General features: G+C 44.2%; 2 protein-coding genes across 2 annotated transcripts in view; one reads left to right on the plus strand and one right to left on the minus strand.

Moving 5' to 3' along the window:
• The window catches only part of LOC140119483 (multidrug resistance-associated protein 1-like), a 48,533-nt gene extending 33,166 nt beyond the window's left edge, over window positions 1-15,367 (plus strand). Inside the window, exons 23-28 of the mRNA XM_072138562.1 lie at window positions 8,665-8,766; window positions 8,849-8,992; window positions 10,093-10,251; window positions 10,744-10,910; window positions 12,853-13,047; window positions 13,404-15,367. Of these exons, the coding sequence (XP_071994663.1) occupies window positions 8,665-8,766; window positions 8,849-8,992; window positions 10,093-10,251; window positions 10,744-10,910; window positions 12,853-13,047; window positions 13,404-13,521 (885 nt within the window). The 3' untranslated portion in view covers window positions 13,522-15,367. The remainder of the gene's footprint in view (window positions 1-8,664; window positions 8,767-8,848; window positions 8,993-10,092; window positions 10,252-10,743; window positions 10,911-12,852; window positions 13,048-13,403) is intronic.
• Window positions 15,368-17,769: 2,402 nt separating this feature from the next.
• HSPA13 (heat shock protein family A (Hsp70) member 13) lies at window positions 17,770-26,360 on the minus strand. The gene is made up of 5 exons (XM_072138563.1): window positions 26,176-26,360; window positions 22,711-23,051; window positions 21,812-22,025; window positions 21,161-21,328; window positions 17,770-19,005 (listed from the first exon to the last, which is right to left on the minus strand). The coding sequence occupies exons 1-5, from the start codon at window positions 26,198-26,200 to the stop codon at window positions 18,365-18,367; spliced, it is 1,389 nt and encodes a 462-aa protein (XP_071994664.1). The 5' UTR covers window positions 26,201-26,360; the 3' UTR covers window positions 17,770-18,364.
• Window positions 26,361-26,639: the final 279 nt, after the last annotated feature.

Raw genomic sequence — 26,639 nt, forward strand, 5'->3', positions numbered from 1 at the left:
ACCCCCAAGAGGGATAGGATAGCAAAAAAAGAGAGAAAGCGCACACCTCGTGTGATATTGTTGAGGGTAATATAGATCGAGTTGGCAGGTGATAGGGGGGAGACTCTCACCTGGGGTATGTGGTATGACGCTTGTCAGATGGATACGAGTGTGGCAGCCAGTCGAAAATGCTCACGTACATCCGTGGACCAAAGGTGCGGTGTCGTGGGAGCGGCTAGCAAGAGGACCTGGAGCGAGTGGTGGACCGGCGCCGTAATCACTCGTGAGGCAAGGATGTGCCAGAAGGTTTTCTTTATTAGATGATACACAGCTACGCGTTTCGGCTCCGTACCAGAGCCTTCGTCAGGCTTATCATAAAATTACATAACAGTGCAATGATACATATACTTATACACAGCCGGAAATACGTCAGAAAATGACGTGGATTACCGGAGGTCAAAGGTCGAACGGGTTCCGTTCGTGAGTACAACAATTGTAAAACAGAGAACCATAAAAAAGGGGTATATATCATAAAACATAACAAATATGTATTAAAATAATGACAGTTGCATAGAGCATAAAAAAATGACCGCTCCTACTACAAACTTTTAAAAAAGGACCCCACTATGTCCTTCCAAAATACATACAATTTATTTATTGAAGAGGCATTCGAAAAAAGAATGATAAATAAAAAGGAGAAAGGATTCCTCATAAGCTCACACCCACCATTGCCAATCTTTTATCATCTCCTAAAGATACATAAGGACCTAAAAAAACCTCCAGGCCGTCCAATCATTTCCGGTATAGGTTCCTTAACGTGCAACTTATCCCACTATATCGATCTTTATCTTCAACCGCTAGTTACATCACTTCCTTCTCATCTCAAAGATTCCAGCAGTTTAATTACAGATCTTGAAAATTTCGAATGGGAGACCGACTATCTGTTTTTAACACTGGATATCTCTTCATTATATTCGAACATCCCCCATGAACGGGGTTTGGAAGCAGTGCATTGGCACCTAACGCAACACACCACTTTACCAGACCCACAAATCGAATTTCTTACTCAAGGAATGGAATTCGTACTTAAACATAATTTCTTTGGGTTCCAAGGGCAGATCTATCATCAGATCCGAGGAACGGCTATGGGGACTCGAGCCGCCCCGAGTTATGCCAATCTATTCATGGGGCGGTTCGAGTCCCTATTCATCTATAATTCACCTTTCTGGCAAAGGAACATCGTGTATTTCAAAAGATACATCGATGATTTATTTTTTATCTGGCATGGCAATGAACACGAAGCCAAGGAATTTGTGGAAATGCTCAATAATAATGATTGGGGCATTAAGTTCACCATGAACCTTGACAGAAAAACGATCATCTTCCTGGATCTTGAAGTAACGAACACTGAGAGAAAAATCGTTACCACTACACATTTCAAGACTGTTGATAGTAACAGCTTTTTAGAATATGGAAGTGCACACTATCCCAAATGGTTGAAAAATGTACCATTCAGCCAGTTTCACAGAATCCGGAAAAACTGTACACATAAAGAAGATTACACTAAACAAGCACTGATTCTAAAGAGAAGATTTCGGGAAAAGAAATATCCCCGAGATTTGATTGAAAGAGCATATCACAAATATGCCAATAGAACTCAAAATGATTGTCTGTCAACCAACAGGAAAATAAAAGCCACCAAAGACGAACCAAACCGCCCTTTCAACTTTATTACCACATATGACAGGGGTAATAATAAGATCAGATCCATACTCTGTAAAAATTGGGACATCTTAAGAAAGGATCCTCTTCTCTGTGGGATACTCCCAAGACAACCAGTGATCACTTTCCGAAAAGCCACAACCATTAAAAACCTGTTAGCCCCCAGCCGTCTGAGATCCAACACGACCACAAGTACAAAACCTCAAGACAAAAATGGGGTAAAAAAATGTGGGCACAGGTTATGTCTATGCTGTGAGAGCATCAATGATGGTACCAGTACTTTCACATCTAAAAGTACGGGAGAGACCTTCAAAATCAAGAACACTTTATCCTGTTCGTCAGACTTTGTAGTATATCTGATTGATTGCTCCTGCGGCCAGCAATATGTCGGTCGCACAGTACAATCACTTAAAATGAGGCTCAATGGACACCGACACAAAACAAGAATGGGTTTCCTCAAGCAAAGTCTCTCAAAACATCTTTTCCTCAAACATAAGAGCAACTTTAACTGTGTCCGTGTAACGCCCATCGAACGAATAGCTGAGAATATACCGGACCGCGTCAAGATGCTAAATCGCAGAGAATCCTACTGGATATACAAATTGAACACCTTATGTCCAAACGGCCTCAACGAAGTCATAGAATCCATCTAGAAGCCCAATCCACATCACTCCCGGATCATATCCTACCTTCATACTCACGTCACCTTCAGCTGCATTTTCTTTATTACATTCTCTCGTAACATGGCCCTACTTCTGGTATCAGCATCGACCATCCATCCTTTCTGATCCCATTCGCGATCCGTAGCCATCTCGTCGTGACATCACGATCCACAGGTTCTTGCTTCCACTCAAGGTCTATCTAATAATCATTTCCACATATGGTTATCTAACCCTCCAATTTACTTACCGATCATATTAGTAAGTCATTACATCGTTCCTCATACCTACAATCCACCACAGTACACAGTTCAAATAAGTTCCTCGCTGGACACCAGGGTCTATATTTATACAAATATATTTTATTATGTTTACATTTTTTTATGCTCTATGCAACTGTCATTATTTTAATACATATTTGTTATGTTTTATGATATATACCCCTTTTTTATGGTTCTCTGTTTTACAATTGTTGTACTCACGAACGGAACCCGTTCGACCTTTGACCTCCGGTAATCCACGTCATTTTCTGACGTATTTCCGGCTGTGTATAAGTATATGTATCATTGCACTGTTATGTAATTTTATGATAAGCCTGACGAAGGCTCCGGTACGGAGCCGAAACGCGTAGCTGTGTATCATCTAATAAAGAAAACCTTCTGGCACATCCTTGCCTCACGAGTGATTACGGCGCCGGTCCACCACTCGCTCCAGGTCCTCTTGCTAGCCGCTCCCACGACACCGCACCTTTGGTCCACGGATGTACGTGAGCATTTTCGACTGGCTGCCACACTCGTATCCATCTGACAAGCGTCATACCACATACCCCAGGTGAGAGTCTCCCCCCTATCACCTGCCAACTCGATCTATATTACCCTCAACAATATCACACGAGGTGTGCGCTTTCTCTCTTTTTTTGCTATCCTATCCCTCTTGGGGGTTTTTCGAGTGGCCACTCTACCCCCTTCTCAGGTCCTTCTATTCATTCTTCATCCAAGCACACGATCCCTGAACGTGTCATTGCTTGCTAGCAAGAAAAGAGATCCAAGGAACCAGCAGCCGCCTCTTGCTCAAAAGACACCAGAATCTATGGAATACTTCAGAGACCGTATAAACGATAGAAAAGAAAGACTCAGCAAACTTCTAAAAGAAAACAGTGTGGACTACCCATCCGATGTAAACCCAAACAAGAAAGGTGGGTGGAACCTTGATCTAATGACAAGACTTTTTAAAGACTTTGAGGACTTAAGCAAAAAAGAAATACTGCATAGCCTTGATGTCATGTTTCTTGAATTGTACCAACAAAAAAAGCTAATCCCGAGAGGCCTCATCATCAACATCCCGTCAGCCTTTCCTGACGATGATAGGTACTCGGAGGATTGGTATAAATGTCTATTTGAGTGCTCTATGAGCTTAGTTTCTAGAGTTATTGCGAAAAGATCCCACGAATGCTCCACTCTGTCCGCCAAAATTGCAGACATCGCTGAGAAACTGTGTATGTTTGAGAAACATCCCGATTTCTCTACCATCAACCAAGGTATCCGAGATAGATTACTATCTCTGGAAAAAGATATCTCTACCAAAAAAATCTAAAAACTAACCAACCGTGACAAAATACCATCCAGCCAATCTGGTTGGAAACAACACAGACCAGTGAACTCATCAGTTTCCAACCCACGAAAACCCCCACACAATACTCCCATCAAGGGACCAAATTATAACAAGCATCGTCCCACTAGGAAATATATACAAACAGGAGGAGCAAAAACCTTTTTCAACTCGAACAAAACCAAGATAGGAGCACGATATAACTCTAGCAATTCTCCAGTATGTACCTCTGTCCACCCTAGAAAACATCGTAATAATGGCCCCATACCCCCCCCCTCCAACACGTCCCAAGGTAGAACACTCATGCCTAAGGAGCCATTCACTCCCCCCATTCATCATGGGCCATACACCAAAAAGGCAGACTGTTCCAACCATCCTCCACCAAAGTTAGACGCAACTGTTACAGTTGCCGCAGCCACCAACATCGTGACCTCAGACTACACAAACACACATGGAAACCATCACAATTTCTCCTGGCTCACCATTCACGACAGCGACCTTTCTCTATACCCATATCCGAGCACCGATAAGAACATATCCCTAGAAGAACCACCGTCGTTTGCAGACTCTTCATCCCCTATCAGCAACAGTTCTTTTTTAGGATTGGGACCTACCCGACCAAGTACACCCTCACAACCCCCCTTAGACCCCAGTATATGCCTCACGCCGTCACACAAGGAGTTCCAACCTCCAGTGTCCGCAAAAAAACCATCAGCCCGAAACGGGATCCTGAGCTACTTTATTCCACTGAATACCCCAACTCCAAAAAAGACAAAAAGAAGAAGAGGTTCAGGGGATGCAGAGGAGGGAGAAAACAAAACAAAAAAAGACAAGAGATCAAGAACATCAGAACCAATACAGTCCATATATCAATGGAAACCAATGAAACAGTGAAAATATTCAACCTCTCGAACCATCGTCTCTCCTACGACGAAAAACTATTACTTTCTAGAGGTTTGAACTTTTGTCCCAATAAGACGACCGACGATTTTCAATTATTTGTTGACCTCAATGTTTTTGTCAAAAAATTGACACAACAAAGGTTTTTTCAAAATCTTAAAGCCAAGAAAATCCCGGCCATCAGTGACTCTGAAACTGACCCATATACACACCAGAATGTCTGTAGAAAGTCAACGTTCAATCCCATTTCGCAGAGAGGCCACTTTATTGAGACTTTTTTCTCATTAGTGGCTAGTGAATTCAAGAATATTAAATCCTTTCAGGAACCAGGTAATAACCTAACCAAAGGAGAACTTGATGCCCTGAAGAATCTCAGTTCTAATCCTGAGATAATAATAAGAGCAGCGGACAAAGGAGGAGGGATAGTCATCCAAGATCGCAATGACTACCTAACTGAAGCTTCAAACATACTGGATGACCGCTCCTACTACAAACTTTTAAAAAAGGACCCCACTATGTCCTTCCAAAATACATACAATTTATTTATTAAAGAGGCATTCGAAAAAAGAATGATAAATAAAAAGGAGAAAGGATTCCTCATAAGCTCACACCCACCATTGCCAATCTTTTATCATCTCCCAAAGATACATAAGGACCTAAAAAAACCTCCAGGCCGTCCAATCATTTCCGGTATAGGTTCCTTAACGTGCAACTTATCCCACTATATCGATCTTTATCTTCAACCGCTAGTTACATCACTTCCTTCTCATCTCAAAGATTCCAGCAGTTTAATTACAGATCTTGAAAATTTCGAATGGGAGACCGACTATCTGTTTTTAACACTGGATATCTCTTCATTATATTCGAACATCCCCCATGAACGGGGTTTGGAAGCAGTGCATTGGCACCTAACGCAACACACCACTTTACCAGACCCACAAATCGAATTTCTTACTCAAGGAATGGAATTCGTACTTAAACATAATTTCTTTGGGTTCCAAGGGCAGATCTATCATCAGATCCGAGGAACGGCTATGGGGACTCGAGCCGCCCCGAGTTATGCCAATCTATTCATGGGGCGGTTCGAGTCCCTATTCATCTATAATTCACCTTTCTGGCAAAGGAACATCGTGTATTTCAAAAGATACATCGATGATTTATTTTTTATCTGGCATGGCAATGAACACGAAGCCAAGGAATTTGTGGAAATGCTCAATAATAATGATTGGGGCATTAAGTTCACCATGAACCTTGACAGAAAAACGATCATCTTCCTGGATCTTGAAGTAACGAACACTGAGAGAAAAATCGTTACCACTACACATTTCAAGACTGTTGATAGTAACAGCTTTTTAGAATATGGAAGTGCACACTATCCCAAATGGTTGAAAAATGTACCATTCAGCCAGTTTCACAGAATCCGGAAAAACTGTACACATAAAGAAGATTACACTAAACAAGCACTGATTCTAAAGAGAAGATTTCGGGAAAAGAAATATCCCCGAGATTTGATTGAAAGAGCATATCACAAATATGCCAATAGAACTCAAAATGATTGTCTGTCAACCAACAGGAAAATAAAAGCCACCAAAGACGAACCAAACCGCCCTTTCAACTTTATTACCACATATGACAGGGGTAATAATAAGATCAGATCCATACTCTGTAAAAATTGGGACATCTTAAGAAAGGATCCTCTTCTCTGTGGGATACTCCCAAGACAACCAGTGATCACTTTCCGAAAAGCCACAACCATTAAAAACCTGTTAGCCCCCAGCCGTCTGAGATCCAACACGACCACAAGTACAAAACCTCAAGACAAAAATGGGGTAAAAAAATGTGGGCACAGGTTATGTCTATGCTGTGAGAGCATCAATGATGGTACCAGTACTTTCACATCTAAAAGTACGGGAGAGACCTTCAAAATCAAGAACACTTTATCCTGTTCGTCAGACTTTGTAGTATATCTGATTGATTGCTCCTGCGGCCAGCAATATGTCGGTCGCACAGTACAATCACTTAAAATGAGGCTCAATGGACACCGACACAAAACAAGAATGGGTTTCCTCAAGCAAAGTCTCTCAAAACATCTTTTCCTCAAACATAAGAGCAACTTTAACTGTGTCCGTGTAACGCCCATCGAACGAATAGCTGAGAATATACCGGACCGCGTCAAGATGCTAAATCGCAGAGAATCCTACTGGATATACAAATTGAACACCTTATGTCCAAACGGCCTCAACGAAGTCATAGAATCCATCTAGAAGCCCAATCCACATCACTCCCGGATCATATCCTACCTTCATACTCACGTCACCTTCAGCTGCATTTTCTTTATTACATTCTCTCGTAACATGGCCCTACTTCTGGTATCAGCATCGACCATCCATCCTTTCTGATCCCATTCGCGATCCGTAGCCATCTCGTCGTGACATCACGATCCACAGGTTCTTGCTTCCACTCAAGGTCTATCTAATAATCATTTCCACATATGGTTATCTAACCCTCCAATTTACTTACCGATCATATTAGTAAGTCATTACATCGTTCCTCATACCTACAATCCACCACAGTACACAGTTCAAATAAGTTCCTCGCTGGACACCAGGGTCTATATTTATACAAATATATTTTATTATGTTTACATTTTTTTATGCTCTATGCAACTGTCATTATTTTAATACATATTTGTTATGTTTTATGATATATACCCCTTTTTTATGGTTCTCTGTTTTACAATTGTTGTACTCACGAACGGAACCCGTTCGACCTTTGACCTCCGGTAATCCACGTCATTTTCTGACGTATTTCCGGCTGTGTATAAGTATATGTATCATTGCACTGTTATGTAATTTTATGATAAGCCTGACGAAGGCTCCGGTACGGAGCCGAAACGCGTAGCTGTGTATCATCTAATAAAGAAAACCTTCTGGCACATCCTTGCCTCACGAGTGATTACGGCGCCGGTCCACCACTCGCTCCAGGTCCTCTTGATGTTTCGGGGCTGGAGGCAGGGCCTGGCATAGAAATAAACGCAACTGGCGACTTTTCACATGTGAAAAGACGCCAGCGGCAGCGAGTGCGCCAGCACGAGGACAGTAACTCCCCGCACCGGCTCACTCTCGGCCGGCCGCGTCCCCCCTTCATGGCCCACTGGCGTGAAGGTGCCGGAGAGGGCTAAATAATCGCAAGTGCTAGCAATAAGCACTGAAGTGGCGCAGAGGTCCTGATAAATATGCCCCATAGAATGTACCCCAATTATTTTGTATAAAACTAGGGTAACCCGGTCCCTTCTCTAGTCTGTATGTTGAACCTTTTTTCCTACTCTATCTCAATGTTTTTACATGATGTGTATCATAAATAATAAAGATTGGGTGACTTTTTCCTATTAAAATTATGTGGTTCTTCTGATTTTTGTGGTATATTTTTGGGGTTCAGATGTGGCGTATGCCCAGCACACATGCCCTAATCTATTTGGTGTATTATATACAAGATGTATCATAGTCACAGTGTACTCAATGCATTCACCTGCCACAACACAAACTCCTCTCCTTTTTATTATAATATAATTATAATATTGTAGGAAAAGGGTTTTACTAACTTCGCTACCACTTTGTGCCGCTCATTTGTATTGAGTTCATCTGCAATACCAGACTTGGACTGCACACAAGAGTGGCGCTGTTTCCCGAAAGAAAACTCTCCTTGTTATAGGAACGTTTTTATTTTCAGGTTTTAAGTCTACTAACTGTTCACACATTTCACCCCCAATCCCTCTCATTCTTTATATTCTCTCCAGATCACCCAGACATTGAATTTTTGGGTGCGCAAAGCTTGTGAGATAGAGACCAATGGGGTGGCAATAGAACGGATTTGTGAATATGAAGAGATGGAAAAAGAGGTGAGTGCCGTCCCCTGAATTATCCCCCGAGTCCTCCTCTCTGTATAGACATGTATATACACGTGTACATTGATATCGCCAGGCGCCCTGGATCCTGCCCAGGAGACCAGCAGCGGACTGGCCGGACAGGGGGACCATCGAGTTCACTAACTACCAGGCCCGCTATCGGGAGGACCACGACCTGGCCCTGCGCGATGTCAGCTTCAGACTACACGAAACGGAGAAGGTGAATCAGAGCTCAGTGATTTATGGCTGTGATGCTGCTGAATTTGGTGGAATCAGGAAATATTCTGGTCCCAATTGGGAATATTCTGGTGCCTATGGCTGGGGGCTTGTATCTATACCATCCAAAGATTACACAATTTGGGGTTTTTGCTCTATGGCTTGCAGAAGGCCACACTTTGGTTAACTCTGCTGCATATTTACAGTGTGCGGTCCTGACCTTAAAGGGATTGTCCTATGAGCCATGTTTATTCCCTATTCACCAAAATCCCCAATAATAAGAACAGTGATCCAATAACTGCCTGTAAAAGTGGAACAATAATGTAGCACTAGATTTCTATATATCACAGCGCCCCTGTACAAGTGCCTTGCATCCAGGTGCCAGATACAGTCTTCCACCCCCTCATCCCTGTGCCAGACTCACAATGCCCCCCTCCTACAATTCCTGTGCCAGACTCACAATGCCCCCCTCCTACAATCCCTGTGCCAGACTCTCAATACCCCCCTCCTACAATCCCTGTGCCAGACTCTCAATACCCCCCTCCTACAATCCCTGTGCCAGACTCACAATACCCCCCTCCTACAATCCCTGTGCCAGACTCTCAATACCCCCCTCCTACAATCCCTGTGCCAGACGCCCAGTGCTCCCCCCTTCTGGGTGCCAGATGCCCAGTGCTCCCCCCTTCTGGGTGCCAGACGCCCAGTGCTCCCCCCTTCTGGGTGCCAGATGCCCAGTGCTCCCCCCTTCTGGGTGCCAGACGCCCAGTGCTCCCCCTTTCTGGGTGCCAGACGCCCAGTGCTCCCCCCTTCTGGGTGCCAGACGCCCAGTGCTCCCCCCTTCTGGGTGCCAGACGCCCAGTGCTCCCCCCTTCTGGGTGCCAGACGCCCAGTGCTCCCCCCTTCTGGGTGCCAGACGCCCAATGTTCCCCCCCACCCCTGTGCCAGACGCCCAGTGCTCCTCCCATCCGGGTGCCAGACACTCAGTTACATAAGATACAGAAGACGATGCAGGGGCACCAGGAGGATTTACTATAGTGTCATCATCTCACCTTGGATTTTTATTGTCAGCGAGTACAACTAATCTTTCCATACATGTATTTTCAGCTCGGGATTGTTGGAAGAACCGGAGCTGGGAAATCCACGCTGACAAATTGCTTGTTCCGCATTGTAGAGCGAGCGGGAGGAAGGATCGTGATTGATGGAATCGATATTGCAACAATCGGATTGCATGACCTAAGAAGCAAACTGAATATTATCCCACAGGTGAGTATTACACTTGCATCAGGATTTGCTTGGATTTAAAGGGATTGTCTAGTTTTAGCAAAATAAATGCTGTTTCTGTAAAATACAAAGTCTGTATCCATTCCCCATGGTTTTCTAGATCTCTGCTTGCTGTCGCTCAGTAGAAACCTTCCCTGCTAGTTTCCAGTGGATCTGCTCATGTGATGTTACACAGATGCACAGTGTGATGTAAGGATCCGTGCACCTGTGTGACGTCGCATGATCATGGACATAGTTCTACGCACTGGAACAGCAAGCAGTGATCTAGTAATCCATAAGGAGGATTTATATTGGAAAATTGTATTCCCTTTCATCATACACACAATACAATTTATTTGGTTAAACTCAAAAAACCCCTTTAAGGATAATATTCTTGCTGTATATGTGGCACAAGACTGCAGCGACCGATCATTGATGTACACATGGACGTTTGTTGGGGCCGTGCACACATTTGTGAGTGTCTTTTCTTCCTAGGATCCTGTGTTATTTTCGGGAACGCTGCGGATGAATCTGGATCCCCTGGACAAGCAGAGTGACGCAGATCTATGGGAGGCTCTGGACTTGTGTCATCTAAAGAACTTTGTGCAGTCTCTCCCCAAGAAGCTCTACCACGAGATTTCAGAAGGAGGAGAGAACCTCAGGTAACACATCTCTACAGGACATTATAGAGCAGCAGTGCAATAATCTCATAATATGATCTGTTTTACAAAATAAAATTATTAAAACATATTAATAATTTAAAAGGTAGACTATTTAGAACCCATTGGGGCTCATTTACTAAGGGTCCACGGACCGCATTTTCGTCGGGTTTCCCGATTTTTTGCGTTTTGCCCCGCATTTAACTGGGGTTTTTTTGGAGCACGCGATGGGATTTTGATGCAATAACGTCCACTTTCATGCGATTCATTGGACCGTCCGGATCAGGGATCGCAACAGGTCCGGAGAAGTAAATGTGCCCCAGTTTGTCACAGTGGCTTGTGCTTGGTGATGAAGTTGAAACCACCAGTTTTTTCCCACCTTAAGCCACGCCCTTATTTCTGAGCCACGACCCTTGTCCTTTAGACTCCACCTCCTCTCAATAGTAGGGATTTTGTGCATTCTGATATTCTGAAAATCTCTCCCATTCTAAATTTTCAGCTATTTAACACTATAAAAGTAGCACAAACCTGTCAATAAAGTTTCTTCAAAGTATATCAGAAAGTTGGGGAATGTTTCCTTATATAATTATCTTTATCTGCAGAACACTCCCTTTTTAAAAGGTTTTTCCAGTAATTCTGGAAAACTTTGTAGGGGCCCAGGGAAGGGTTGCCAAAACAAATTAGAAGGTGTACGTACCAGGTCGTTCCTGGACTTCTTATACCCAGTTCTGACCCTTCATCCAATGAGTGGCCTCTTCTGTCACAGGATGTCACCAGTTTCCAGGAGACTTCACTTCCTGTTTGTCCCCTTGTTGAAGGAGCCAGTCATTGGCTGAAACCGGCCCCTTGACCTCCCTATCCCCTGAACTTCTGGTCAGGTGGAAGCAGGAACCAGAACATAATTGATATTGTTTGTGGAATGAAAAGTTTTTCCAATATATTTTCTGTAACAATTCCACGGTTTTCTAGATCTCTGCTTGCTGTCCTTCTATAGGAACCTTCTTTGCTAGTTTCCAGCGGATAGAAATCTGTCCCTGGTCATGTGATGTAACACAGGTGCACAGCTCTTTAGTATCACACAGTTCTGATTACTCTCTGTGATATAACGAGCCGTGCACCTGTGTGACATCACATGACCAGGGATATAATGAGCCGTAACACTGTGTGACATCACATGACCAGGGATATATTGAGCCGTGCACCTGTGTGACATCACATGACCAGGGATATAATGAACCTTGCAACTGTGTGACATCACATGATCAGGGATGTAAGAAGTTGTCCACCTGTGTGACATCACATGAACACGGATTTAATTAGCCGTGCACCTGTGTGACATCACATGACCAGGGATATAACTAGCCGTGCACCTGTGTGACATCACATGACCAGGGATATAACGAGCCGTGCACCTGTGTGACATCACATGACCAGGTACATAAGGAGCTGTGCACCTGTGTGACATCACATGACCAGGTACATAAGGAGCTGTGCACCTGTGTGACATCACATGATGGTGTTTATCCAAAGAAAGTAAACAATGAAGCTTTCTATAGAATGACCGCAAGCAGAGATCTAAAAAACTTTGAGGGAATTGATACAGAAATTTATTGGGAAATTTTATAACTTTTCATTACTAAAACAATATAAATTATTTGTTTAAAGTGGACAAACCTTTTATGGCTTCAGCTCCAAACTATAATTATTACAGTTTGGGGCTGCTGTTTTGCGGGTAAGTAGGGGACACCTTGTATCCTATATCACTGTGATGCTAGGAGTCCCACTCCCTGGCACTTTGGTCCATGTAATCCGGTCACTGATCTGACTACGGTCATCTGGCGCCCTGACACTCTCGTGCAGTCCACAAAGTCCCAGCATCCTAATACTGGATTAAAGGAAATCTGTACATTTTATATTTTCTGGATGTGTCTTTCTTTCCTTCTAGTGTCGGTCAGAGACAACTCATCTGCCTGGCCCGTGCCTTACTGCGGAAAACCAAAATCCTTGTCCTGGATGAAGCCACGGCCTCCATCGATATGGAGACGGACAACCTTGTGCAGAGCACCATCCGCAAGGCGTTCAGTGACTGCACCGTGCTGACCATAGCGCACAGGCTACACACAGTCCTGGATTCGGAAAGGTACAGTCACCACAATACATATAGATCTGTATGTTCTCAAATTGGACAGAACCGTGTCAGGGAACATAGTGGGTTTATCTCTTTGGATAGCAGATGACGGTGGGGCTTCATAATATTTCCTATCATTGGGGTCAGGCTGCTGCTGCTGCGGCCAGTTGTCTTTCAGGATGTCCCTATAAATCCTATAGAGGTTGCATTCTCTGCAGAAACTTTTTGCTTTAACATAATGGATTCTTTAAGTGATCAAGTGATCGCTGCACAGGGCAACTAGTTTATTAAAATGTATTAATGATGAAAAGTAAGAAATCGCGTGAATGTCGCACTAGCGGTGGGTGACAGTGTCCTATTTTCCGCAGGGTGCTGGTACTTGATGGCGGTAGAGTTGTAGAGTTCGATGAACCGCAGAGGCTGATACAGAAGAACGGAGTCTTCTCAAAGATGGTGTCCGAATCTGGGATCCAGCGCACTCAGTAACCAGCAGGATCTGGATGTGTATTTTATACATTGCTTGGAGGACCGGTCCAGTCACGAACTCAGTAACAATCTGCACTTCAGTATCAATATGGAACGATCATTATTTTTCTAAGATCTTTGCTTCTTGCCTGCTTCTGTCCGTTCCTTTAGGGCAGAGTTTTACTTCGCTTGACTACAGCTTAGCTGCAGGGCCTGCAGGAGGTCTAGTAGTCTGGTACACGCCTCCAGTGTCCCGATTGGTCCAGCTGCTGCTTATTCCCTCCCTTAGGAGGCATCACCTATCATCTTTCTGCTTTTTTCGGAAAAGTACAAAAAGTGCAGATTCCTTATCCACCAGAGAGTAACAGAGGATTCTTAGGAACCTGTCACATGTAAGCGGGGTGTCTGCTGTATTATTCCTGCTTAGATTGCCGGCTCTACGGTTAAATCGCAATGGGTGCATCTTAAGCCACGCCTTCTTTTTGGATAAGTCACACCCCCTTGAGTGCGATGAGATAAACAATATTCATGTAAGGTCTGTTTTACATGACCTGATTTTTTTCCAGCTGTATGCTACCAGTATCGTACCGTTTTGGTATCGGGTAGCATACGGCCACATTCATTTTAACGGGCAATACGTCCATCTATATGAACGGACGTACAACCCCCCCCCCCCCCCCCCCCAACCAACCCAGCACAGACCTGTTAAATACCTGTCAAAGCTGCGAAAATCCCAAAAACGGCAAACAGTCCAACGAAAGTGCGATCTGCGACCCTTAGTAAATAAGCCCCATTGTTCTCCTTCAAATCCTTGTCCTCCATGTACTGTATTTTAAGAATCTGATAAGACGTCTTTATATAACAATGCACAGGGTAGGTGCGCCATATGTGGTTTGCCAATTAATTCCACAATACAGATTTGTGGAGACTTATAGCCATTGACTATCCACTGAGCGATTCTGGGAAATATGCAAATACATATTTGCATAAGGAAAACATCGCCTCTTTTTTGGCTACCTTGAAGGACGCGTCCACGGTCACTTGTTGAATCCCTGATCGTGCATTAGGCGACCACAGTGCAGAGGACAGGATAGTGCATTATAGTGATATATGATGCAAGGAGTCCCTAAAATTTACCAGACCAACCATAGCTGTATGTCCCCCCCCCCCCCTCAAAAAATGTAAAATTGTGTAAATTATGGCAGATTTACCGGGTTTAGCTGTAGATAGCCGGACAACCTTACAAAAGGCTACCTCATACGCCCCAAATCACTCCGAATTACTTTTTTATTTAAAGAAACGGAAAATCTTTTTTTTTTATTACTTTAGGATTTTTACATTTTAAAAGCGAAATTATGACATTTTTCTGTATATTTCCAGTGCTTAGTTTTTACCCCTTTTGATTCTTGTTTAAACATAAAATATCCAGCGACACAAGCGATCGTCGTGTGTTCTGATAGCGACCAATGGAGAATTATTGTTTTGTGTGGGCGTTTCATGTGCAATCTGAGTAGGTGGTGTCATTTTTTTTAATTATTTTAATGTTTTTGTTGTCTCAGGAATTGAATATTAATTGTAAAAAAAAAAAATTAAATTATTTTTTAAAATAATTTTTGAAGTCCTCTTTAATCTGTAGGTTTAATTTTCTTTCATGTGCTCAAGGTACTGAGCAAGGGGCCTGATTTTTTTGAAGCGGGGATCACTGAAGTTTCAGGTGTATAAGGCGAATGCAGTCAGTGAAAATGGTTCCGTGCGCTGAAGACCTCTCCCGACCCGAATATCTGATCACTGAAATCGACTCAGCATGTCAGCTCATTTCAGATCAGAGCTTCAGGTCGCTGATTTTCACAGGCTGCACTCCCTCGTGGCCTAATAAAAACCTGCTACGGCACTTAGATGCCGTCCTAGTGCTGTCACATACTTGTTTCAAGATTGCTCATAGACTGTAAGCTCTTGTGTCACCCCCTCATCTTCATAGACTGTAAGCTCTTGTGTCACCCCCTCATCCTCATAGACTGTAAGCTCTTGTGTCACCCCCTCATCTTCATAGACTGTAAGCTCTTGAGTCACCCCCTCATCCTCATAGACTGTAAGCTCTTGTGTCACTCCCCTCATCCTCATAGACTGTAAGCTCTTGTGTCACCCCCTCATCCTCATAGACTGTAAGCTCTTGTGTCACCTCCTCATAGACTGTAAGCTCTTGTGTCACCTCCTCATAGACTGTAAGCTCTTGTGTCACCCCCTCATCCTCATAGACTGTAAGCTCTCGTGTCATCTCCTCATCCTCATAGACTGTAAGCTCTTGTGACCCCCCCCCCCCTCATCCTCATAGACTGTAAGCTCTTGTGATCAGGGCCCTCACTCCTCTTGTTCCATATCACTTTTTGTGCTCTGTAGTGTAATATTTGTACATGTCCCCCATGATTTGTAAAGCGGAATATGATGGCGCTATATAAAGATTATATTACAGTAGCTCAAAGCTGAGAAAATTTGACACAACTTGAATTACAATAGGAAACTTTAGTGAAGTTGCCCCCCCCCCCTTCCACCTTGTTCTAATATAACAATATTGATGTCAAACGAAAATCTCTGTTTCATTTATGCCACTATTAATAAAAGTTTTCAGAGGTCATCCAGCCCCCACCACATTAGCCAAGTCAAACAAAACTGGTGCCAATCAATTGTGCTACATGTGTGCAGCTCAAATTTTCGTCTGTGCCGCTTCTATTTTTAAGATATTAATGAAATTGTAAAGGCGGCAGCCAGCAGAGAGAGAGAGAAATTTCTGTAGCATCACAGACTGGGATGGAGGGACTGATAGGGAACAGGGAGATCTTGTACCACACTATTTTGTGCAGGAGACATCTATATCCATTGTTCTGAACACATCCAGCTCCGCTACATACACAGAGAGCTGTCACATGACCCCCTCTGTAAGCAGGGAGCAGCAGCAGCAGCCCTTCCACTCCTAGGAGTTTGTTTATACTATGGACTCCAGAGATTGTCAGCACATGGAAAGAAAGCAGCCACTGCAGCAATGAGGTAATCTGAGGGGTATAGCAAGGAAACTACTGCATATGGCTAACAAAGATAAATAGATACAGTGCAATACGTCCCGTATTAACGGGCAGAATACAGCCGTATATACAGAAAAGACCATAGGGTCGTGTGCATGAGGCCTTATGTAGATACAGATGACAGATACATGGCCATTTGTGTGTAGTCCATTTCTTATGGTGGTTTTAATCCAGACTTGAATGCCACCAGGAGTCACCGTGTCGCCCTCTTAAACAAATTAGCAACTTTTAGTGTGTGTAAATGAGGAATAGCGTTATTTTTGGCCATTTATATGAAGTGTATTATGCATTTATTACGGACTGAAATTCTCAATTATCCCGGAGGCTGGCAAGTGGAGACTAGCGGCTATGTCGTATCCCTTACACTGCAAATGGGGAGAAAAGTCTCATCTCAGCCAGAAGCTAAATAAAAAAAGAGCGCGGAACTCACTCTAGTGATGTGTCATTCGTGAACGAGCCGGCTCTTATTCATGAACACGGGAGACGGCTCCCATCAGCGAGCCGATGGCTCACTTAACCCCGCCCCTAACCAGCTAACCACGCCCCTTTAAATCAGGTTAAAAGTGGAGTGGTGTGGGGTGATTAACTGGTCTGCTACTCACTATTATATGTTTAATAGGGAGCCGTTCAGAAACTAGAAGAACCGGCTCTTCTTAGTGAGCGGAGCCTAATGATCCAGCTCACTAAGAAGAGCCGGAATTCCCATCACTAACTCACTGGTAGCAATGTATTGAAATCACGTGGGGTCACTCATTACTGGGCATTTCAGACAAGATCTTGGGGTGGAATAGAAACTTTCTACCTAGCTCCAGCAGCTTCTGTCTGTGCCTGTATGTCACCACTCTCTCAGCTCCTGCTCCCTTATGCCTCAAATGTGTCCAATATCAGTCTGCGAACAGACCGTGGTCTTTACATGCAGCCCACACCCCAAGGACAGTAGAAAAGGGCTGCCATCAGGGCCACCTAGCACAGTTCTGCTCTCAGACTCGCTGCCCGAGTCCTGATATGTTACATAATGAACCCCCCCATACATCAGTCCTCACCATTAAACCTCTATACTGCTCACATCAGTCACAGGTCCAAGTCATGAGATCCGGATTTCCCCATCTATAATATTACAGCTCCCTCGTCATGACTTGTGTCGACGCCAAGATTGTTAAGATTCCATAACGAAAGGAGAACAAAAACCAAATAAAACGGATAAAGTTTTTATTCCCTTTAGATTCTCGTCACATTGTGTTCTTTCCATAAAATCGCAAATATCGTTACTGCATATATTCCTATACAATCTCCAAAACATAAACCATTGGCAGGTCGTCCGGACATTACACAGCATCATTCAAGTAACTATGTTTACACAGTAGATTTTTCGGACAGAATATTCCGAAGGCGAATCCTGTAGATCTGCGGCCTTGGATTTGTATCATTCAGTGAGACGCTGGGAATCCGCTCCGTTAAGTGACCAGTCACCTACCGGCGCAGGATCCAAACACAAGGTATAGAAATTACGGAAAGTGATCCCAGTGCGGAATACGTGTAGAAAATTCCATTGTGTGAACGTAGCCCGATGCTCATTGGACAGTGGATACTCAAGCGTAATAAATATAAAGAGCAGGACATAATAAAGTGACAGCAGACACCGCACACGTCTCTCTCCCGTATTTTTAAAAAAATAAATAATTTTTTTTTCTGTGTTTGTGTTGAGGGCAGGAATGAAAATACATTAAAGTGCCAACGCTGAGGTCGCCTCTGAATACATTGTGGAATCCGTACAAAAAAAAACGGTTCTAGTTAAAGTTAGTTTTCCGTAAATGTCTGTTGGGTATTTCTATCGCGCTGACTTGTAGCGGCCAGGCCCCTCCCACAATCCCTGCTTGTATAGCCACGCCCGTGACTACGGCCAAATCCGGGTCTACGGACGTATTAGGTTCTTTGTTAAAGTATTCCCTGATGACTTGGCGAATGAGTGGAATTCGGGTGGAGCCGCCGACCAGAACGATTTCATCCACCTCATCCTTCTGTAGGTGTCCTTCCTTCAGGACCTGTTCTATAGGCTCCAAGATCTTCTGGAAAAGGTCCCAGTTCAGATGCTCAAAGAGCTTGCGGGAAATCTCGGCTTCGAAATAGACCTTTTCCATAGGGACATCCGCTCTCCCGCTCTCCTCGTCTGCCGCAGCTTCTTCTTTCGGAGGCTTCTCTTGACGTGGCTCTTCTGCTTTGCTTGGTTGGCGTTTGGGCAATGTCAGTGGCATCTGGACCCATGAGGAATTGTATAAGGTGAGGTTCAGCTTGACCGCTTCCACCGACTGCCGCAGCCTGTGAATTTCTTCTTTGAGGGGCGGCAGTGACCCGTATGTGCTATAAATACTGTCATACAAATACTGCAGGATTCTCTGGTTGAAGTCCTGTCCACCGAGTTTATTGTTACCTAAAAGACAGAAATTAGGATCAAAATTAATAAGCAAGTGAAAATTAACCCTGTCACCAGGTTTTACCCCTCTAAACTACTAGCACCTATAGGTAGGGGGATGAAATGTCCTTTCTAGAATTCACTCTTTTATGGGAGATCTTACCTGTTTAACTAAAAAAAATTCTCCCCAAAATATGACTCTTCTCATACCATTTTCATATGAAGAGAGTCAAGTTTAGAGACTTCAGGTGAAGCGTTCAGAAGCTCTTTGGTTCTTTAGTACCTAGAAACATGCTTTTTGTGCCATATTAAAGATAAGAATATGACTTTAGGAGGTTTTCCCACAAAAGTTAGGCCCTATCCAAGGGATGGGGCCTAACTTGTTAATCTGTGTCGGTCTCAGTGCTGAGACCCCCACATTTCACAAAAACTAGGGGTCCAATGGACCCCTTGTCGCTCCATCAGACTAATGGAGCAGACGGCTGTGCACGACTATTCTGCTACATTAATCTCTATGGAGCTGACGGAGATCAGTGAGCGCAGCGCTCGGCAATTTCCGCCAGCTCCATAGGGATTAATGGAGCAGAACAGTTGTGCACGGCCGTCTGCACCATTAGTCTGACGGAGCGACAAGGAGTCCATTGGACCCCTAGTTTTTGTGAAATGTGGGGGTCTCAGCACTGAGACCCCACTGATCAGCAAGTTAGGCCCTATCCACGGGATATGAACTAACTTTTGTTTGTGGGAAAACCCATTTAATGGCTTTGTGAACTACAGACCCTGAGATACAGGCAGCTAAAGACATAGTTGGATATGTGAGCAGCAGATAAAGAGACAGTCCCTGCCTATTTTTTAAATGCCTGTATGTCTGATGTATGTAAGCCTGGGGTGATCTAAAAGAAGACATCCTTATCTTTAATATGATACCAGTAGCATGTTCTAGGTGCTAAAGAACAGAACATAGGGGCTTTAAAAGCCATAATCTCTCTATAACCTGACTTGACTCGTAGGACAGAATAGGGAATTCTATATAGTAAACTTCATACCCCACCTGAGGGGGGCTGGTAGTTTAGTGGGGTAAAACCTGGTTCCATTTAATGACCCCCAATGTCCCTTCTTAAAGTAGTCCCTGATTGTACAGAGCTGTAGAATAGAACAAGTGAGCTGAGGTCCCGACCACCTCTAAACACAGGCTGTAATGGCAGGGATCGGAGAAACCTCTGTCCCCATCTGTTTAACCCCAACACAATTAAAGGAACACTCCAGTCATAGCTAATTAATTGAATAAAACATGGTGCAGAAGGGAGGAGCATTTTCATTTTATTCCTAGGCTGCAGTCACACTACCGTATGGGGCACATATGTCCGTCAAGCTTGCGGCAGTACATACATCTCCCAACTTTTACTAATAAAGAAACCCATTGTTTAACACACTGCGTTGTGTGAACTAAGACGAAGGAAGCGCCGGTCCACAATTCTATTATTCCTCGGGACACATCCAGCTCTATGGTCTACACGCCTCCGGGATCCTGGTCCTGCAAAGTGAGACGTGGTTTATAAGGGACCGGCAGCTCCGTTCTACTTCTGTGACATGCCTTGTTAAGTCAGCCACCAGGTGAGAGTGTACGGACACCCTGCATATGAATTCTAGTGGTCTACTATATCACACGAGGTTGCGCTCCCGTTTGTGTCTCCTCTCCACACGGGGTAACTCGAGCTTTCTCGAGCTCTCCACTCCAGGTACTCTCTAATCTCCCATGGACCGCAATGGTCGCATGGAGCAATACGCTGCTGCGCACTTGAGACACCATACTGCTCCATACACGGGAAAAAGGTAAGACACGTCCTATCTTTCCCTGTGTTGCGGCCGATAGCTAATGCATTGCTACGGAGAGGAGAGGGATCACCCCTCCTCCTCCTCTATATGGTGCCGGACATATGCCCGCCCATTCGTAGCCGTCATGCTTCTCCATTCAGGCCCTGAACAATTAATTTAATGGGGGGGATTTAGCAGAACTGTTGGAAACCAATCAGAGCTCAGCTTTCATTTTCCCCCAACGAATCAGCTGTGACTGGAGAGTTCCTAAATACTGAATGGATTCAATGATTGATAAAGTTTACCCTGGACTGGATCATAGTTGGACTTGATGCCTGATGCGTTCCCGTATAATTACCTGCCATGGCTCTGGTTAGGAACATTCCTCCTTGCTTATTCAGCAGGGACACGTCCAGCGTGCCTCCTCCCAAATCCACCACCAAGACGTTGAATACGTCCACCTTATGTAACCCATAGGCCATGGCGGCGGCTGTGGGCTCATTGATGATCCGCAGGATATCTAGACCTGTAGAAGAAAGACACAGATGACATAGACCAACCAGGACTATAGGGACAATTCATCTGTGTGACATGTCCAAGCAGGGGCAGAGCCATAAGGGGATCTATAAGCCCCCCCCCTATACAGCAGTAACATACACACAATACATTACAGTCCGGGGCCTGGCACAGATTTTGCATTAGACGTTATGTCTCTGCATGTGACTCATGAACCTAAGGTCAGCGGGGTCATGGAAAGCAGATTCTTCATCAAAGTCAAACCAAATTTCACAAAAGTACATTGTGTGAACATTCCCCAAATATCCTAATAACACAAGACTCTGTTTCGATGTCTCCAACAGATTACTACAAGTGAAGAGGAGATTCTGCTCCCCCCTAAATCTCAAACACACAGGAGCAGCAGCATGGAGGATCCTTTATAGCAGTGCTGAGCGGTGCAGCTATGAACCCAATACACAGTTACTAGATCCGGTAGCCTCTCATCACGTACCTGCCAGATTTGCTGCCTTAACAGTGTAGTTGCGTTGTCTTTCATCAAACTCAGCTGGCACGGATATGACGGCCTTGGAGACGGGGAGCCCCAGATACTCCTCCGCCATCTTCTTTAGTTTTAGCAGCAGCTGAGAACCGATGTACTCAGGTGTCACTGTAAATGTCTCATTGGTTTTAATAGAGTAGACAGCATCTCCCTCCTTATAAAGAACCTGGAACAGAAGACACCACAAGCTATAAGAACCACACACATAATCAGACACCTACAGGGCCAGCAGAATAGTGAGTGCAGCTCTGGAATATAGTGGGATATTACTCCGGATCAGTACAGGACAAGTAATGTCATGTATGTACACAGTGACTGCACCAGCAGCAGAATAGTGAGTGCAGCTCTTGAGTATAATACAGGATGTAACTCAGGATCAGTAATGTATGTACACAGTGACTGCGCCAGCAGCAGAATAGTGAGTGCAGCTCTGGAGTATAATACAGGATGTAACTCAGGATCAGTAATGTATGTACACAGTGACTGCGCCAGCAGCAGAATAGTGAGTGCAGCTCTGGGGTATAATACTGTATGTAACTCAGGATCAGTAATGTCATGTATGTACACAGTGACTGCACCAGCAGCAGAATAGTGAGTGCAGCTCTGGGGTATAATACTGTATGTAACTCAGGATCAGTAATGTCATGTATGTACACGGTGACTGCACCAGCAGCAGAATAGTGAGTGCAGCTCTGGAGTATAGTACAGGATGTAACTCAGGATCAGTACAGGATAAGTAATGTCATGTATGTACACGGTGACTGCACCAGCAGCAGAATAGTGAGTGCAGCTCTAGAATAAGCTTCATAACCAGAATATCACCACTCCTTTTGTAATGACGTGCCACACACCTTAAATGGATACCTGTCGCTTTCTCTTTCTAACTCCTCAGGAGTAATGTTTTTTCCGATAAACCTTTTGGCGTCGTATATGGTGTTCTGTGGATTGGCGTCGGCAAGCTCCAGGCCTTCGTACCCGGCGTAGACGTCGTCTTTGGTGAAGGACACGATGCTGGGTATACTCTGATGCCCGCTGCTATCTGCTATGACCTTCACTTCTCCTGTGCCGGGATGAAAGACGCCAACCGAGCAGTACGTGGTGCCAAGGTCTATGCCAATCACCTTAGGAGTAGGCATAGGTAAATACTGCTGTGCCAGGTAGCCCGCCAGGAGGAGAGTCAGGATGGCAGAGCCTGGGATAGAAAATAAGAAGGCAGTGAGTGTTGTTGTGTCTGGATAAGGGTGTATTAAATGATTATGTAGATTTTATGTCATAGGAGAGTGGGCACGAGAGTCGCCCTCTGCCAGGTATAACCGTCCGCCATCACTGCTACCACAGGGTTTACCCTCCAGCTTTTCTAGGAACAGATCAACTAAGTCCCCTGCATTCATGTTCTGCAAATATTTGTGTAGTAGAAGAGAGCAGAACGTGCCATGTAATATGTGAATGCATTGTGCAGGCGCCCTGACAAGGGCAATAGTGAGAGGACAACCTCAGCTTAAAAATGTTATTGTTTGTGTTATATGAAAAAAAAAAAAGTATATCATTTTCCAATATACTTTCTGTATGAAATCCTCACTGTTTTCTAGATCTCTGCTTGCTGTCATTCTATAGAAAGCTTCTATGTTTACTTCCAGTGGACAGAAATCTGACCATGGTGACACCGGTGCACAGCTTGTTAGTAGCACACAGAGTACTTGGAGCTCTGTGTCATATCGAGCCGAGCACCTGTGTAACTATTGTCACATTTCTGTCCACTGGAAGTAAACATAGAAGCTTTCTATAGAATGACAGCAAGCAGAGATCTAGAAAACAGTGAGGATTTGATACAGAAAGTATACTGGAAAATTGTATACCTTTTTTACAACACAAACAATAACATTAATTTACTGAAATGGGACAACCCCTTTAAGCTGAGGTTGTCCTCTGGTCAGGAGACTCATCTCACTATTGCCCTTATCAGGGCACCTGCACGATGCACTCACATATTACATTTCTTAGTTGATCTGTTCCTAGAAAAGCTGGAGGAGAAACCCTGTGTTAGCAGTGACAGCCGGTTATACCTAGCAGAGAGCGACTCTCGTGCCCACTCTCCGATGACATAAAATCTAGAGATCTAGAAAACAGTGAGGAATTGATACAGAAATTATATAGGAAACTTAGAAACAATAACCTTAATTTGCTGTAATGAGAATGGCCCTTTAACCTCCTACAAGACATCAAAAGTATAGAATTGACCCCCCCCCCACCCTCAGGGGGTCTCCTTAGGGCACACTCCACCAATGCTGCTTGTCCCGTCTCCTGACAGCTGTTATCTTTTTCTAATATTGAGCAGATGCTGATGGAGGTGAATGCGGTTGAACAGTCCTTTAGCTGGTGTCTGATAATATCCATGTAATCCATATTGATGGGGACAAGCTCAGAATTTAAAAGGAACCCGTCAATGGTTTTTACCCCAAAAAACTATTTGCCCACTCAGGTAGGGGATGAAATTCCTTTCTAAAATTCCCTCTTTTAAGTAAAAGTCTCACCCGTTTAGAACATCCCCTCCAAAGTCATGTGAAAACGAGCAGAGAACAGTCATATTTTGCCTGAGAGGAGTCAAGTTTAAAGGCTGCGGGGGAGAGTCACTTCAAGAAAACTACCATCAAAATCCATCATGATAAACCAGGGACACTTACTCAGATCCAGGCACTGTGACTGTGGTAATCTTCTTATATATGTGTCATCCATGGCCTCTTTCGTTCTAAAATCATCTTTTAAAATTATTCTAATGACAGTGAGTGGCTTCACTGGGTGCATCCATGGCCCCACTGAATGTCTTTTCACTTGTTGTAACAATGAGCAGAACATGTCTTCCCTTTCCCCGAACTTCCTGCTGCTGCTAGATTACATAGACAGAAGGAGGAGGGGGAGACGTGTATGGCTCATTGTAACAGCCTGTGAATCTGCAGCATTGAGGGGTGTTGGAAACTAGAGCCCCTCTGTCTCATTAGCTTAATTTTAAACGTTGATTTTTAGAAAGAAAAAGGCCATGGATAACAAATATAAGAAGATAGCCACATTCACTGTGCCTGGATCTAGGAGTAAGTGTCCAATGGTTTATCCACACTTCATTTTGATGGTAGATTTCCTTTCAGATGCCACTATCTTAGGTTCTATAGGACTTAGAACTGGAGAAATTAAAAATATAAACAGAAATGTGAGCTTCAAATAAAAATCCACTTCCCACCTATTTCTTTAGCTGCCTGCATCTCCGATTCTGTAGCTTACAGAACCACAAGCCTGATGTGTTCCAAAAGATGAGATTCATATCTGTAATATGTCACCAGCAGCATGTTTCTAGGTCCTATAGAAATGAAGATGGAAGGATGTGACGTGAAACTATCCACGCAGTCTCTAAACTTGACTCATCTCAGGTAAAACATGACTCTTCTCTGCTCATATTCACATGACTTCGGAGGAGATTTTTTTCCATAGGGGGAACAGTTCAGGTTTCCCATGAAAGAGGGAATCGTGGGAAAGGGGGGAGTAGTTTAATGGGGTAAAACCTGGTAACAAGTTCCCTTCAAGGGGGGTTTCCCACTAATTACAAAGGGAAAGGGATAAGAGTCTGATGACCGGGGGTCTGACTTATGAGACCCCCAGAGATCATTACAATGGGGTCCATGAGTGCCATCAGGATCACCGGGGGTCCTATAAATGGGCCCACCACCAATAAGACACTCATCCACTATGATAGATTCTCCCTCCACACAAAGAAATAAGAGGATGATCATAACCAGCACAACCAGTTCACCATATGGTAGACATCTCACTGCTTTCTCTTACACAGTGTGAACACACTCCTAGCATTCATCATCCTATGACTATAGCAAATATTCTCTGACAGGTCAGGCTGGGAGTTGTAGTTCACCAACATACAGACAGTCTGTTTGAGACTATGATGCAACATAGCAAGTAGTAGCACCCCAGCTGTTGGGAAACTACAACTCCCAGCATGCACTGGGAGTGGCGGATTGATAACTATTGATAAAAAATAAAGTCATGTGACCAGCATCCCACAAATCAGGGACGATTTCCTCTAAGTGGAGGAATCTAGCACAGCGACCAATCACAGTCCACGTCATATCTTTAACACACATATTAAGAAATGGAAGCAGTTACTTGATTGGTTTCCACATATAAATCTCGCCCTCCCCGGTTCTCTGATTATGGTATGTTCCTTCTTACTATAGCAACATACGTAGAGCTGAGGCTTGTGGTTGTACCACTGCTAGCGGGGTACACTCCACAGCTGGTTCCCGAGTACTCACCCAGTATAGTCATCTCGCCAGACATGGTCCCGGTATACACTGGCCCGAGCTGTCACTTCCTACAAGACCAACCGCTTCCTGAGGTACTGCTCAGTGATGACTGTACCAATTACACAGCCGCCGGCCGCACTGCATGCCGGGACCATTACGCTCGTGTACAGAATGGGGGTGCTCCTGTGAGGTGTGATGTCACTGGAAAGGGCGGAGCTTCCGGGAAAAGGGGTGTGGCTTTCTACGCTGTGGCTAAGTTTACAGTGCAGGTAGTGGAGAAGCTGAAATGTCACAGGAGGAGGAGGAGAGACTGAGGGAGGATGTTATGTGTGTATACGGGGCGATGTATGTTACATGGGACTGCATGTCTGCTGGGTAATGAGGTGTATGTTACATGGGACTGCATGTCTGCTGGGTAATGAGGTGTATGTTACATGGGACTGCATTTCTGCTGGGTAATGAGGTGTATGTTA

This window comes from Engystomops pustulosus, chromosome 2 (genome assembly GCF_040894005.1).
Source record: "Engystomops pustulosus chromosome 2, aEngPut4.maternal, whole genome shotgun sequence".
Taxonomy (NCBI): Eukaryota; Metazoa; Chordata; class Amphibia; order Anura; family Leptodactylidae; genus Engystomops; species Engystomops pustulosus.